The sequence below is a fragment of the Micromys minutus genome (assembly GCF_963924665.1).
Source record: "Micromys minutus genome assembly, chromosome: 16".
Taxonomy (NCBI): domain Eukaryota; kingdom Metazoa; phylum Chordata; class Mammalia; order Rodentia; family Muridae; genus Micromys; species Micromys minutus.
In genome coordinates, this window is record NC_137985.1 from 5,620,208 (window position 1) to 5,635,587 (window position 15,380).

At 43.2% G+C, this 15,380-nt stretch overlaps 1 protein-coding gene across 3 annotated transcripts in view; it reads left to right on the top strand.

Annotated features, from left to right (window-relative positions):
• Positions 1-604: 604 nt before the first annotated feature.
• The window catches only part of TRPC6 (transient receptor potential cation channel subfamily C member 6), a gene marked incomplete at both ends in the record, with an annotated part of 104,441 nt that continues 89,665 nt past the window's right edge, over positions 605-15,380 (top strand). For all 3 annotated transcript variants that reach the window (XM_080930623.1, XM_080930624.1, XM_080930625.1), the window contains one exon: positions 605-771. In XM_080930623.1, coding sequence (XP_080786749.1) covers positions 605-771 — 167 coding nt within the window. The remainder of the gene's footprint in view (positions 772-15,380) is intronic.

Here is a 15,380-nt window from a genome sequence, read left to right on the forward strand (position 1 = left end):
TGGAAGAAGGAGAGGATCCTGTTTTCTGAGTGTTATTTAAAAGAAACTTCCTCGAAAGCCCTCCCTTGGCATTGCTAAAGAAACCTACTTTGGGAGCAGTTAGCCCTCCCAAGCCCAAATAAAGAGCATTCCCGGCTCCCCCTAGTTTAGGTTTATTCTGGCTGTGCATGTTGTGGCTTCCAGACAGGGGTCGGCGGATTTCTGGACGGTCCTTTCGATCCCTTTAAAGGTGGGGATCGTGACGGAGGATGTGGGGGAAGAAGGCGGGAGGCGAGGGCTGGAGAGTCGCGGTTGACATAGTAACTCCTCAGCTGCTCTCCTTGGCGGCTGCCACTGAGGCCCCGCCTGTGCCCTCTGCCTGGGAGCCTGGGGCCGCCTGTCTGAACGGTCCGGATGCCATCAGGTCTCCCAAGCCTCTAAGTAGTGACTTCCACTCTGGCGGGCAGAGAAGCCACTGGCAGAAACCAGTCAGCCAGGCATCTGCGTCTCTTCCCTCACCTTCCTTTCCCGGGTATCGCTTTGCTCTGGGCCAGCTCGGTAGGTGACGCGACCCCTTCTTCCCAGGTCCACGGAAGCCGGGTGCTGCCAGGCCGGGCGCTGTGCCATGAGCCAGAACCCAGGGTTCGTGACCCGTAGGGGCGGCTCTCCGAAGGCTGCCCCTGGAGCCTGTGCACGGCGTAACGAGAGTCAGGACAATCTGCTGATGGACGAGATGGGAGACGACGGCTACCCTCAGCTCCCCCTGCCTCCTTATGGCTACTACCCCAATTTGTAAGTACGGGCGAGGTGAGGGCAGCATGGGTTGCAGGAGTGGGTCCCGCGCGTGTCTCACCAGCGATGTCTCTCCCGACTCCTAGACAAGCTAGGGGTACGAGAGCGCGTGGGACTAGGCTGGCTACCAGTAAGCACTTGAGGGCTGTGCTCACCCTCAGAGTGAGCCCGCATGGTTCCTGCCCCACCACAGTTGGTGCGATGCAAGGTCACCACAGGGGACCTGATGCTTTGTCACCGCAAGGGGTGGGGTATGCTTAGTCAATTTCTAAAGCCCCTGCGACCCTGAGGAACTCTGCTCAACAGGCACTATCTGAACTGGTTCCCGTTTTCTCTCTAGTGACTCAGTTTGTGTGGGAGAGATGATCAGAACTCTAAGTGTCTTTGAAGACACTTTGGGGCAGAAACCCACTATAGTGCACTCACCATAGTCTTCTGGTCTTGAGCAAGGATTACTTAGGGAGCTGAAATTAAGATGGGGGGGGGGACCCAATTAGTATTTTGTACCCGTAGCAGGACAGAAAAACAGAGACTAGCTCTTTACCAGTGGCCCCTCAATAACCATGAGCCTTTAACAACAGAAGCAGCAGCAGTAGCAGCAACAACAAAACAACTGCCCCCCCCCATGTGAGGTTGGTGACAGTGGTGCTGGGGAGGGACAGACAGCAGGTAATAGAATGGAGAAATAAAGTCTCCATTCCTCTTTTGCTCCCCACAGCCTGTGACCACATGTGCGGCAGGCAGATAGTGTTTCCGGCTCTTTACACCTTCCCTTAATCTCTGCTTGACTGAGTACCCGGGTTTCCTGGCCTGTCACAGCCATCCGCAAGCTGTTTCCTAGAAAAGCCTTTATCAGTTAGTTAGCTCTTCTAGAATGTGGAGGGAAGGCTTTAATCCCCCCCACACACACCCCAGGGGACCTGGAAGACCCCCTGACATAGGCTGGCTTTTGGGGGTAGTGGGACCTGGAAGACCCCCTGACATAGGCTGGCTTTTGGGGGTAGTGGGACCTGGAAGACCCCCTGACATAGGCTGGCTTTTGGGGGTAGTGGGACCTGGAAGACCCCCTGACATAAGCTGGCTTTGGGGGAAGTGATCAGAGCTGAGAGAGGCAGAGTTGGAGGTGGTTTATTCTCTTGGTGAGAACTGAGCCCCCCCGGGAAATGGGGCATCTACATTTTCTGATGATGAAAAAAAAGTTGGAAGTGGTTCCGTTCATCTGAGCGGTGCAAGCCAAACTCATCTAAAACAACCCACCCTTCTGTTTCTGAGAAATTCAGATACAACAGACAACATAAAATTCATCTCTTAAGCTGTACTGCCCAGCATTTTTTTTTTTTCTGCTCATGTAAAAGTCAATAGGTAATTTCAGGACATTTTTGTCAGTTATATTTTCTGTCCAGTTAGAAATCTCTCTCCTTCTTCCTCTTCCTCTCCCTCCCTCCCTGTGTGTGTGCAGGTGTGGTACTGTGTGAATGTGCTTGCCCATCTGTTAGTGTGGAGAGGTCTGAGATAGAAACAGATTATCTTCCTTGACAGTGCTCCACATTACTTTTGGGGGGGGACAGGGTTTCTCACTGACCTGATGCTCACCGTAATGCTTAGACTGGCAGACTAAGTTCTAACAAGATGTTGGGGATTTGAACTTGGGTCCTCATGATTTTGCAATAGGCAGTTTTACCCACTGAGCCTTCTCTCAGCCCTAGAATGTTCTGTCTCCTAAGACAGACTTAAACCATCTCAAACTTTGATAAGCATATGACCACCTGGAGGCTCTACTAAACTTCAGTTCTCTGCATCCTAGAGGTAGCTGGCTGTGATGCGTTTTTAACAGTCTCTAGTGATGATGGCTGTGCTTCCGGACAGTCTAACACTCACGATAAGAAGATGCATGGGAAGAAAAAATAATTATAGAAAAGTGAATTGGTCCCAGCTTTTCATACATAGCTATTTGCAAATTTACTGTGAAGCTGGGCCAGGTGGCCCACACCCATAGTCTTATCGATTTAAGAGGTTTCAAGTTTTTGGTCAGTCTGAGCAGCATAAGAAAACTTTATCTTTGGATTGAACCTGCCACACTCTAATGCTGTTTAGTAACATTATCTGTTGGCTAAATTAAGTGATTTAATAACTGTGTGCCTTTTCAAGAATTAGATGGTCTCATTATTAAAGTACTTTTATTCTATAATCTCTGCTCTGATTTATCTCTTTGTCTTTAGAAAAATGTTTTGCTTTAAATACTTATTCTGTTATCGGCAGTGAGATTAAATGAAGTAAGATTTCCAACTTCTCTAGAAGCTTTCTATAATGTCTTTAAACATCATTTACTGTTTAAATTATACATTTCTTTAAATTACTCGTGTATATAATCATTTTATGCAATTATATATTCAATCATTCTATATTTAGAGCAAACATACTTTTCTCCTTTGGTCCAGGAATCTCAGACCACTCTGCGTGTGGGCAGGTAAGAAACAGATGTAGGCAGATGCTGGACTGGGGCCCACTTCATGATGAGCACTGTGTGTTGAGTCATGTTGACAGTAAAACATACACCAAAATTAAAGCTTTTCTTTCCCAAATCTATTTTTTTCCAAAAAGTTTAGGGTTCTATTTGTCCACTATGTTTTTTTGTCAAAGTTTTAAGATTTTACAGTTGAATGAAAATGTAACTGGGAAAGTCTAAGCAGTGAGCACTGCTTCTTCCATGTGTAAGACGAGGAGGAAGTGCTGAGGAAAATCAGCCCCCTTGGTAGAGGCTCCGAAGCTTGTGAAGGGATGAGTTCTGCCTTTGCTTTTGTTTTGTCTTGTTCTTCACAGCTGGTGGAGTTTCATGTGCCCTGGTGGGTTGTAGCCATCACTGCTGCGTGCACCTCAGTTACAGGGTGATTCGTTTCTCAAGTCATTAAGATTTCCCGATAAGATTCCGGAGTTTTCTTAGTGACCATTCTGGTGCTACAAACTCACCCAGTCTAAACAATGCTCTTTCACATTTCTCTTCTTTAAAAGAATGTTTTTACAAGTAGTCTTAGAGGTCGATTACTGAGGGTTGTGGGAAATTATACTGTGGAAGACCAACTGCACGTTCTCAGGCTTTGGGAAGTGGGAGTGTTGGTGCTTTTGAAACAAAAATTCTCAGTTTCTTTTCTCTCTAACTTCCAATTAGAAATCAAATGCCATATTCTATTAGTCATTTTGAGTGATTAATCAAATACAGTCTCAAGTCCTGCCAAGACCCCAGGAGTTCCTTTATTCAAAGGTGTGTCTCTAGTCTATGACTGAATGTGAGGGAGAATCTCAGATATGTACACATAAAGTGTTTCCAAAGTAACAAAAACTAGTTGACTTAGTTCAATTGGTCACTGGGTTCTAAGCCATTGAATTGTTACTATTACTGTTAAGATTGTGAATAATGACATAGTAAGAAAAAGCTGTGGGCAATATGATTAATGTTTGTTTAAAGCAACAAGAAAAACTTATGGTTATGAGCAGCACAGTAGCTCAGTGGTTAAAGCTGCTTGTCAACTCCTGAGTTTGATCCCTGGGATCTGGAAAAATAGCCTCTGACTTCCATATGTGTACTGTGCAGCATGTGCCCCCCAAAAATAAATGTAAAAAGTACCCCCAATATCGAAAGCACATTGTAATAATATATTTTAAAATATATTAAAACATTAGTAACTTGACAGGCTGAGGATAGATATAGCTCCATGGTAAGATGCTTGTCAACATATCCAAAGTTTTGGATTTGATCAAAAGTACCACGGAACAAAACAAGAACATTATTTAAATTGCTAAAGAATTATAAGGGATTGCTGTATTTCAGGAACAAAGATGCCAGAGATAGTATAATGTGAGAAGGTCTGAGCTGTAAATGAGCTAGAACTGAGATGTATCTCGAATAAACCATAGCTCTCTGAATACTGAGACATGAGGGAAAACCATGCGCACTAGTACAGAGTCAGGACAAAAACCAGGAAGTAGGCATCTCCACCCCTGGTAATGTCAACTAGAGATCCTCAAGCCTTGGGCTCTTAGTGTATTAACCCTGACCCTAAGTCATGAAGAAGGAATAGTCCTGTCCATGTTGACTGCTTAGGAGATTTATCCAAGAGCAAGTTGCTGAAAATAGGCTCACTACAGCCAGTGACCAAGCACACTGGGAGACAGTTAACCAAGAGAGAGTTAGGTAACAACAGAATCCACCACAAAACAAGCTGAGAACTGCAGTGTGAGGGCCTTAGAAACTTAGGATGACAGTGTAACCAGGGGAAAGGTTAAAGTTGGTGTGCATAAAATATCACAATATAAAAACAGAAAACTGTATGGGAAGAATGAAACTGAGAAAAGTGACAGATGGAACATTACAAAAGAGGGCACTTTCATTTTACAAAGTTTTTGTCAAAATTTTTGACTTATTGTGTGTATTCATGTATGCTTGAGGATACACCCACAAAAGAAAATAATCCAACTCTATTTTTAAAGTTGATTACAAGTGTGTGTGTATGATGTTTGTGTCCATGTGCACATGCTTGTGTGTATGTGTGTGTGTGCATGTATGGTGATTGCACATAACTGTAGGTGTGTGCTCCTGTTGTGCGTGTGGAGGACAGAGCAAGGCTTTGAATGTGTTTTTCTATGATTCTTTGCCCTGTTGCCTCTTCCAGTGAGACAAAGCCTCTCTCTGACCCATCCGTGTCTTTCACCTACCTCGGTTGGCTAGTAAGGGCTTTCAAATCAATTAGTTTCTACTTCCTGATTCTGGGCTTACAGGTTTATGCAACCATTCCTGGATTTTTCCCCCCTTGGGTTCTGGAATTTGAACTTAGATCCTCACATTGGCAGAACAAGCACTCTCATCTCTTCAAACCCCTGAAAGATTTTGAAATTCCATTTTCTATTTCCTGTTAAGGAAACAATAATGCATAGGTAGTGTTTTGAATTCAGTGAGAATATTTTGAATTCAGTGAGAATGGTAATTATCTGTTATGCCCTTTAAAATAATATCAGTAACACTAACAACAAATCCTGAACTTTGGTTAAGATAGGCAAATAGATCATCTATTCATAAAAATATAATTCCACTTTTATTTTTGAGGTCGAGTTTCACCAGTTGTCCAGGCTAACATTGAATCCATGATGTAGTAAAGGTTGAACTCCTGTTAAGTGCTGAAATTATGGTTGTTGTAGCACCATACATAGCTGAAAATACAGTTCTTAGAGAAAAGAATTCAATGCAACAATAAAATACAATTTGGATATAGAATAGTTGATAATGTCCCAAATGCAGTGGTAGATAGAAATATCAATGACTATCAACCAGTATTTAATGGTGAAATTTTACATTCTAGAGCCCCATCTCAGGGGAAGAACAGGTCTGAAAATAATGTTGATTTTGGTTTCTCAGTTTCATTAGGGATCAGCACCTCTCTAGCCATTTACAGTTTAGGAGGGTCTCACCCTTGACCTCATGGAGAGGGTTTTGCATGACAGACACACCTTGTACTGGCTGGTTTTATGTGTCAACTTGACACAAGCTGGAGTTATTACAGAGAAAGGAGCCTCAGTTGAGAAAATGCCTCCATGAGATCCAGCTGTAAGGCATTTTCTCTACTAGTGATCAAGGGGGGAAGGCCCAGCCCATTGTGGGTGGTGCTATCCCTGGGCTGGCAGACCTGGGTTCTATAACAAAGCAAGCTGAGTATTCAAGGGGAAGCAAGCCAGTAAGTAATGTCCCTCCATGGCCTCTGCACCAGCTCCTGCTTCCTGACCTGCTTGAGTTCTGCTCCTGACTTCCTTTGGAAGGAACAGATGAACAGCGATATGGAAGTGTAAGCTGAATAAACCCTTTCCTCCCCAACTTGCTTCTTGGTCATGATGTTTTGTGCAGGAATAAAAACCCTGACTGAGACACACCTGTTTGGTTTGAAGTCATCAATAACCACTGGGAAACACTGATTGTCATGAGCTATGTCTTTAAAGCGCCAGCACTGTGCGACAAATGATCCTCAGATGGACTTGGCGTCAGGCCTGCAGCACTCGCCCTAGTTAGTGTGAACATCGGAGGAATCGCACGTTTTTCTTCACATGCTGTGCTCCCTGGGTTGTCAGAAGTAACTTCCCAGGGCAATTTGTATTTTAGATAGTAAAAGTCATTTAAAAAGGACATTTTGTTGAATCCACTCTTTTTTCCCTTCTTTGTTTCATTGAAATAATGGCTATAGTTGCATCTAATGAGTTAAATTCCCATTTGTGATTGCTCTTTGTTTAGAAGTGTTATTCTGGTTTCAATGGAAGGAAACATCTTCATCCTTACACCATGCTTCAATTAAATTCTGGCATTTAAAATGTGATATGCTTCTCAAAATTCGACGCCACTGGAGTTTACTGAACCCCAGGTTTTTACAAATGTGTTACAGCTATCCCGTGGCACGTGGCTGGGGCATGACCGGCTTCAGGAAGAGAAGAAAAATACTGAGAATTGTATACAATGCAGCATAAGTTTCTGTTTCTACAGACAACTTATCCAAAATATTTACATCTGTCTGGGAATCTCACATTTTTGGGATACCTACTCTGTAGTAAGTCGTCGTTTGGTTGTACAAATGTGGTCGAGTCATAAAAGCAGCTACTTGGCTATGTTTAATGTTTGTTTTACAAATAATGATGAAGAAATTTACAGATGTTAGGCATGAGCAGGAAGTCACAAAGCTGGCAAGTTTTCACAAAAGTCCAACCAAGTGTCTCTCAGAAGGGCATGTGTCACACATGCACAGAAAGATCCTCTACCCTCTCAGTGTCCCACACGATCACGCTTGTACCTATATAAAGGGCTCATCACACTGTTTCTCCCTTACGTATCCTTCCCCTTGCTAGAGATAAGTTGGAGAGTCACATGCTGGCTCTGCTATATGGAGCCAAGGTCCCTGTGCTATGCTCATTAATACAGAAGAAGACAGGAGAGAAAATCTCACGTATCTGCATGGCACTAGACATCTTTGACTGTGACTTTCTATTTCTAAAATGTTCTCCGTCTTTGCTGGTCAGAGCCAACCCGCATACTTCAGACCTTTAATTGCTTTCTGAATCTATTTACTCATCTCTATTGACCTGATATGGTTACACCCAGTAAGGAGAATTTATTGTGGACTTTTAAATTAATTAATCTACATCCCAAGTACTACCTACATTCCTGGTCCTCCCTCACTGAGACCCTCCCCACCCCTTTTTCTCTTGTCATTTGAGAAGGTAGAGCTTCCCTGGTTATCCTGCTACCTTGGTGTATCAAGTCTCTGCCATATTAGATGAAGTTTCTCTCACTGAGGCCAGTCTCAGAAACCAAGCAGTGAACACACAAGGACTGGAATGAGGCTCCCTGCACATATGCAGCAGATGTGCAGCTCAATCTCCATGTGGGCACTCCAACAGCTGGAGCAGAGGCTCTCCCTACAGCTGTAACCTAACTGTGGTGTTGTAGATGTTTCTGTGCTTCACCAACAGATACTAAGTCATTCAACCTCGAATAAAAGCTGTAAGGTGTGAGCATTCCACCCTCTTACTATACTGATACAGAAAGAATCGCACAGCTAAGGGACTGATGAATGTTTCTACGGTGTCACTGCTTGCAGGAGAAGGAATAGGAATGTAGGGAGGGACCAGGACCCCCTCATCAGCTCCATCAACAGTGAAATGAAGCTTTGAAGGTTTACCAGCCTTTCTCACCAAGAAAGGCCTGTGTTCCACAATGAGTGTTCTGTAGGTGACTTGCAAATTTAACCGAAGATTCACAAATAGCTGACAACTCTTTAAAGAATACAGACATTGTGTATAAACATGTATATATAATTTAAATAGATCTTTCTAATCTGTGAGGACAATGCTTCCTCCAAGAGCCAAAAGTCACCTAACAAATGCTCCTAAACCAAGTGTGAAAAACCCTCTTTTGAGGCAGGGTTGTGGAAGAACCTCCCAAAACACATAGGATATATGTGTTGCTATTGTTCTTATTTCTGAAGACACATATACTTCAAACACAGGGCCCAGAGGCTCCTGAACTGGAATGGACCTGAACACCTCCTTCCTGAAGCCTAGGTCTCATGGTATTGAAGGTGCAGTGCCACACAAGCTTCCAAAGGAGAGAGGAGGCCAACGGCCTTCCCCAGTTGTGATGCTGATGGACATATACAAGGAGAAACATGACATACCAACCCTAACCTGCAATAGTGCCGTTCTTGCCTTGGGGGTAATCTACAGCATCTAATTCAATAAGAGAGACATCATATCTGGTCCTGGGAAAGTCAGTCTATCTCAAAGGAGAAGCTCCAACCTCCACTGTCCTAAACCAGCATGACCCCTAACTACACTCTTAGTATTTGTTTTACAATTACAGAAAAGTGTAGTCCTCACACTCATTGAGAAAATTTCTCTTTACAAAACACAGACCATTACAAAAAAAAAATTAATAAAAGTACAGAATTGTGAAGCCCAGTTCCAATGGATACATGTACAAAACACTCCTATGTAAGTAAGGTTCAGAGAACATCGCATAAGAGGGTCAAAGAGTTTGCTTTGAGATTGGTTCTCTTAGTAATGTCGAAAGCTACACTCAAAGTCTCAACAGCAAGCATGCACTGAACAAGATCAACAATAGACGTGTCAAACTGGACTGGGAACAATCATGAGGCCTCAACCCTACACAAAGAACTGCAGGCACCCAAAGAATACCAAACATGGGAGAAATAGTCTTCCCATTGGTCAGCCCTGAAAATACAAGTAACATTTTACAGGCTGAGCATGTTATGTTTAGATATATACATGTATTCGTGCGCTACTGAAGAAAAAGGAAGGTATGAATTTGAATGAGAACAAGGACATGTATATAAGAGGGATTGTGAGGGAGAAACAGGAATGGAGAAATACAGTATATTATAATTCTAGAAACAAGAGATTATAAATATAAAGTGCACTTTTCTAAAAGAAGCACAAAAGGTCTCACATGCCAGCATACAGTTCATGTTAAAGACAGACTCTAATGACAGGGTGAGGTCCTGGAGTAATGGCTCAACTGCTGAGTGCTCACACTGCCTCTGAGAGGACCAGAACTCAATCTCCAGCCTCTGTCTAGCATAGCTAGAACTCAAGCTCCAAGGGATCTATGTTCTGCCCTAATAAGTCCTTCACGGGCACCTACACCTACACAGCACATACCTACCCCCTAAAGTTAAAATTATTAACAACAGCATGAAACTAGAATTCAATGTAGGATTTGCACAATTTATTCTTAAAATTTTATTATATGTGTGTGTGTGTGTGTGTGTGTGTGTCTGTGTGTCTGTGTGTCTGTGTGTGCGCATTGGTCATAATTTTTCTTTCTCCCAACTCTTGACTGTTTCTTTTCATCCAACTTTGTCTTTTTTCTTGCTCTCAAAACAAACAGACAAACAAACAACAGAACAAACAAAAAACAAACTAAAAATTATGAGACAAAAGAAAACTCAGAAAAACAGAAATTGATTTGCTTATTTGAAAAAGTATGTGTGTAATGTACTGCAGAAACTTAGTTGAGGCAGTGGTCATGTTAAGACTGAGGCAGTGGTCATGTTAAGACTGAGGCAGTGGTCATGTTAAGACTGACTGAGGCAGTGGTCATGTTAAGACTGAGGCAGTGGTCATGTTAAGACTGAGGCTGTGGTCATGTTAAGACTGAGGCAGTGGTCATGTTAAGACTGACTGAGGCAGTGGTCATGTTAAGACTGAGGCAGTGGTCATGTTAAGACTGAGGCTGTGGTCATGTTAAGACTGAGGCAGTGGTCATGTTAAGACTGACTGAGGCAGTGGTCATGTTAAGACTGACTGAGGCAGTGGTCATGTTAAGACTGAGGCAGTGGTCATGTTAAGACTGACTGAGGCAGTGGTCATGTTAAGACTGAGGCAGTGGTCATGTTAAGACTGAGGCTGTGGTCATGTTAAGACTGAGGCAGTGGTCATGTTAAGACTGACTGAGGCAGTGGTCATGTTAAGACTGAGGCTGTGGTCATGTTAAGACTGAGGCAGTGGTCATGTTAAGACTGAGGCTGTGGTCATGTTAAGACTGACTGAGGCAGTGGTCATGTTAAGACTGACTGAGGCAGTGGTCATGTTAAGACTGACTGAAACAGTGGTCATGTTAAGACTGACTGAGGCAGTGGTCATGTTAAGACTGAGGCAGTGGTCATGTTAAGACTGACTGAGGCAGTGGTCATGTTAAGACTGAGGCTGTGGTCATGTTAAGACTGAGGCAGTGGTCATGTTAAGACTGAGGCTGTGGTCATGTTAAGACTGAGGCTGTGGTCATGTTAAGACTGAGGCAGTGGTCATGTTAAGACTGACTGAGGCAGTGGTCATGTTAAGACTGAGGCAGTGGTCATGTTAAGACTGATCGCCTATGCTCTGCTGAGCACAGGAAGTGTCCTGTCCTGAAGTGATCAATAGGAACAAAACCTTCATGCTGAAGCCTGAGAGGCTCTTTCAGGGCCAGGCTGTCAAAATGAACATTTAAATGACCGAATTACCATATGAATTCGAAATGAGCTGATTTCTAAGAGTGGCTTAAAAATTCTCTCAGGGAGTTAAACTGTTATGAATAAAAGTCTTGCTGTTATTGCAATATTAGCATTCTTTTTAAAACTATTTTTGATTTTTCTTTTTTCTTAGATATTTTATGTATTGACATTTTAAATATTACCTCCTTTCTTGGTGGTTTCCCCTCCAGAACCCTCTTCTTCCTTCTTTTCTTTCCCTGCTTCTTTGAGGGTGCTCCCCCTCCCACCCACCCACTCCCACCTCACAACCCTGGCACTTCCCTACACCAGAAAATTGAGCATTCAAAGGACCTAGGGCTTTTCTGATGCCAGACAATGAGGATGAAGTCATGGGTCCCTCCATGTGTACTCTTTGGTTAGTGGTTTAGTTCCTAGAAGCTTGGGGGGGGGGGTCTGGTTGGATGATATTGTTTTTCCTATGGGGTTGCAAACCCCTTCAACTCCTTCAGTCTTTTCTCTAGCTCCTCCATAAGGGTCCCTGTGCTCAGTCCAATAATTGGCTGTGAGCCTCTGACTCTGTATTTGTCAGGCTCTGACAGAGCCTCTCAGGAGACAGTTATATCAGGCTCCTGTTAGCAAGCATCCCCAAAAGTGTCTGGGTTTGGTGTTTGTATATGGGATGAATCCCCAGGTGGGGTCCCTGGATGGCCTTTACTTCAGTCTCTGCTCCACACTTTGTCCTCGAATTTCCTTTAGACAGGAGCCCTTCATGGTTGAGAATTTGGAGATGGATTTCTCATCACCCAAATGGAATCCTTGCCTAATCTCTGGATATGGTCTCTCCAGGTTCTCCCTCCACTTTGTTGGCATTTCAGCTAATCTCATCCCTGTTGGGTCCTGGGAGCCTCTTGCTTTCCTGGCATCTGGGACTTGCTTGTAGCTACCCAGTTCCCCATCCCCTATTGCTACACACCTCTGATCAAATTCCTGACCCTCTGTATATCATCCCAGTCTCCTCCCAAATCTGATCCTGACCCCCTTTCCCCCTCCTGTTCTTCTCCTCCTCCCAAGTCCCTCCCACCTTCTATCTCCCATGAACATTTTGTTTCCCCTTCTAAGAAGGACTGAAGCATCCACATTTTGGTCTTCTTTCTTCTTGAACTTCATATAGTCTGTGAATTATATCTTGGGTGTTGCAAACTCTGGGGCTAATATCCACTTATCAGTGAGTGCATATCTTGTGTGTTCTTTTGTGTCTGGGTTACCTCACTCAAGATGATACTTTCTAGTTTGATCCATTTGCCTCAGAATTTCATGAGGTCATTGTTTCTAATAGCTGAGTAGTACTCCATTGTGTAAATGTACCACATTTTTAAAATTCCATTCCTCTGTTGAAGGACATTTGGGTTCGTTCCAGCTTCTGGCAATTATAAATAAGGCTGCTATGAATATAGTGGAGAATGTGTCCCTCTTATATGTTGGAGCATCTTTTGGGTATATGCCCAGGGGGGGGATATAGCTGGGTCCTCAGGTAGCACTATGTTCAATTTTCTGAGGAACTACCAGACTTATTTCCACAGTGGTTGCACCAGCTTGCAATTTCCCCAGCAGTGGAGGAGTATTCCTCTTTCTCCACATCATTTCCAGCCTCTGCTGTTACCTGAGTTTTTGATCTTAGCCATTCTGAGTGGTGTGAAATGGTGTCTAGTTGTTTTTATTTGCATTTCCCTGAGGAATAAGGATGTTGAACATTTCCTTAGTTGCTTCTCAGCCATTCAGTATTCCTCAGTTGAGACTTCTTTGTTTAGCTCTGCAGACATTTGTAAGAACAGACTGAAGAGCAGTGGGCAGCTGTGCAGGCCTTGTCTCTGAGTGGGGTGAAAATTCTTGCACTTACTTATGCTGTCTTCTCCTGTGCTTCCTACTTACATTCAGAGCCGGTCACTTCTCCAAGATGAAAGTCACTAATTAATTTCAATGTTATTTAAGTGATTAATATTCATCTGGCACTGCAATTGAAATCTATGAGCTTCACATATTATTAACTCCAAGGAGCTATAATCTGTAGCCTCAAGAAACTGTAGTTTATATTTATTTTATATTTGTTGAAATGACAACATTTATGTAGATGTGACTTGTGTATGACATAAGAACACAGAAAAGAGGCATTTCTATAAAATAATTTTTTAACCACATCACGGACACTTCACATTCAAGAAGTGATTCTCCTGAGTCCATTTTAACTGAGACTTGTCAATGGCCCTGTATTCTACAGAGTGCTGTCCTAAACAGCAAACGGGATATTGGTGTAGAAACAGTTTTAAAGTGTATTTATTTGCTTACTTATTGTTATTATGTATTCATGTGTGTGTGCGTGCATACATGCATGCCTGTGTGTATGTACATGTTTACAGATGTGTGCAGATCCCAGTGAAGTCCGTAAAAGGTATTAGACATCCCTAGAGCTGGAGTTGCAGGTTGTTGCCTGTTGTGGGCACTGGGGACTAATCTAATGCTCTCTACAAAGCCTCAAGGACTCTGACTCTCGAAGCTATTTCTCTAGCTCCTACTATAGGTGTTATTATTTTTTTTAATTTCAAGTTATGCATTGATTGGTATGATGCAGTTAAACTGACTTTCTAATTATATGTTTTCAGAACACTGTTTAAAGAACTCGATTTACTGCTGTTCCTTATGGACTCCCTGTAGTCCCCGACATATACACAAATGCACAAGTATTTCTTATGCGTGAGGAGAATATTTCACACTATTCCTGGGATTTATTTTTGAACTTTTATCCCCCACTGAACCCGTGGAGGCTATTGCCTTTAATGTTCCTACAGGCACCACTGATTAAAGCTATGTCCCAGAAAAGATTGACACCCAGCAGAGCTTTAGCATAGAAGCTTACAATGTAAGACACGTGCACTTCCAGGCTTGTTAATATAGGAGAAACAAGGGCTGATCCCTAGGAGAAGCCATCTCTCCCAGCAGGCGTCAGTTGCCTGTAGTTCTCAGTCCAAGGGCGAGACCCCATGGAACTTCCCCACTAGCATGTCTCCTAATAATGCCATTTCCAGGAGATATTGTTTCACACCAGACTGCTTGTATTCTGTTTCTTATAATCTTTCTGCCCCTCTCCCATAATGTCCCCTGAATAGATGCAGGAATTGTGACATAGATGAATCCATTGGGGCTGGGCATCCCGTGATCTGTTGGTCTTCAATGGGGCTGGATACCCCATGATTTGTTGGTCTTTGATGATCTCCAGTTGTGCTTGTCAGTAATGATTGATCTCTGCTGTAAAGTGAAACTTCTCTGATGTCAGGTGATAGATTCATTTATCTGTGTGTATAAAGTTTAGAATGTAGTAAGGGATTATGCTGGTCTAGCAGAACAGTGATTCTTTTCCTAAAATCTGTGACTTTACTAACTCTGTGAAGTTGGGTAGGTTTTAGTCTCAGGTATGGGAACAGACCTTCCTTCCTGTTGAGTGGGTCTTAAGATGAATTTGGCAGCTGATGGTTACCATGAACATGCAAATGCTGCTTATTACACTTTTATACACAGTATATTCTAGTACTATGAAGGCTAGACAGCCGGAAGGAGGCTTTTAGTTAGATTTTGCTAGAATCATCCAAGTCCCATATCCTAAGTGTGAACTGCTTCACCCATCCCAGACTGAATTATATCAACACACACACAGCTGCTGTATCATCACAGGCTTATTCTCTCTCCTGTCTTGTGGGTCTCTGCTGTTACATCGATGGGTATTGACAGTTGCTAAGACAACAGTGGATATGTGCTCCCTGTAGTGGTGGAGTTCTGCATCTGCTCTGTGCCATATGGCAGTCTTCTGTGGTGTGGAGGTTGTGGAATATGACAATGAGTGAGAAGTGACTTCTAGCTTTGTTTAGTCTCCACCAGTGCCCACTGTTTTATGCAGCCAGGCCAGCACATTGATTAGTTTCTTGAAGCACCAGCAGAGGAAACATGACCAAAGGCACATTGTGTTCCAGGCACTAGCTTAAGCATTTTGGACATGCAAACTCTTTAATACCCAGTAGCAATCCTATGATGTAGGCTTAC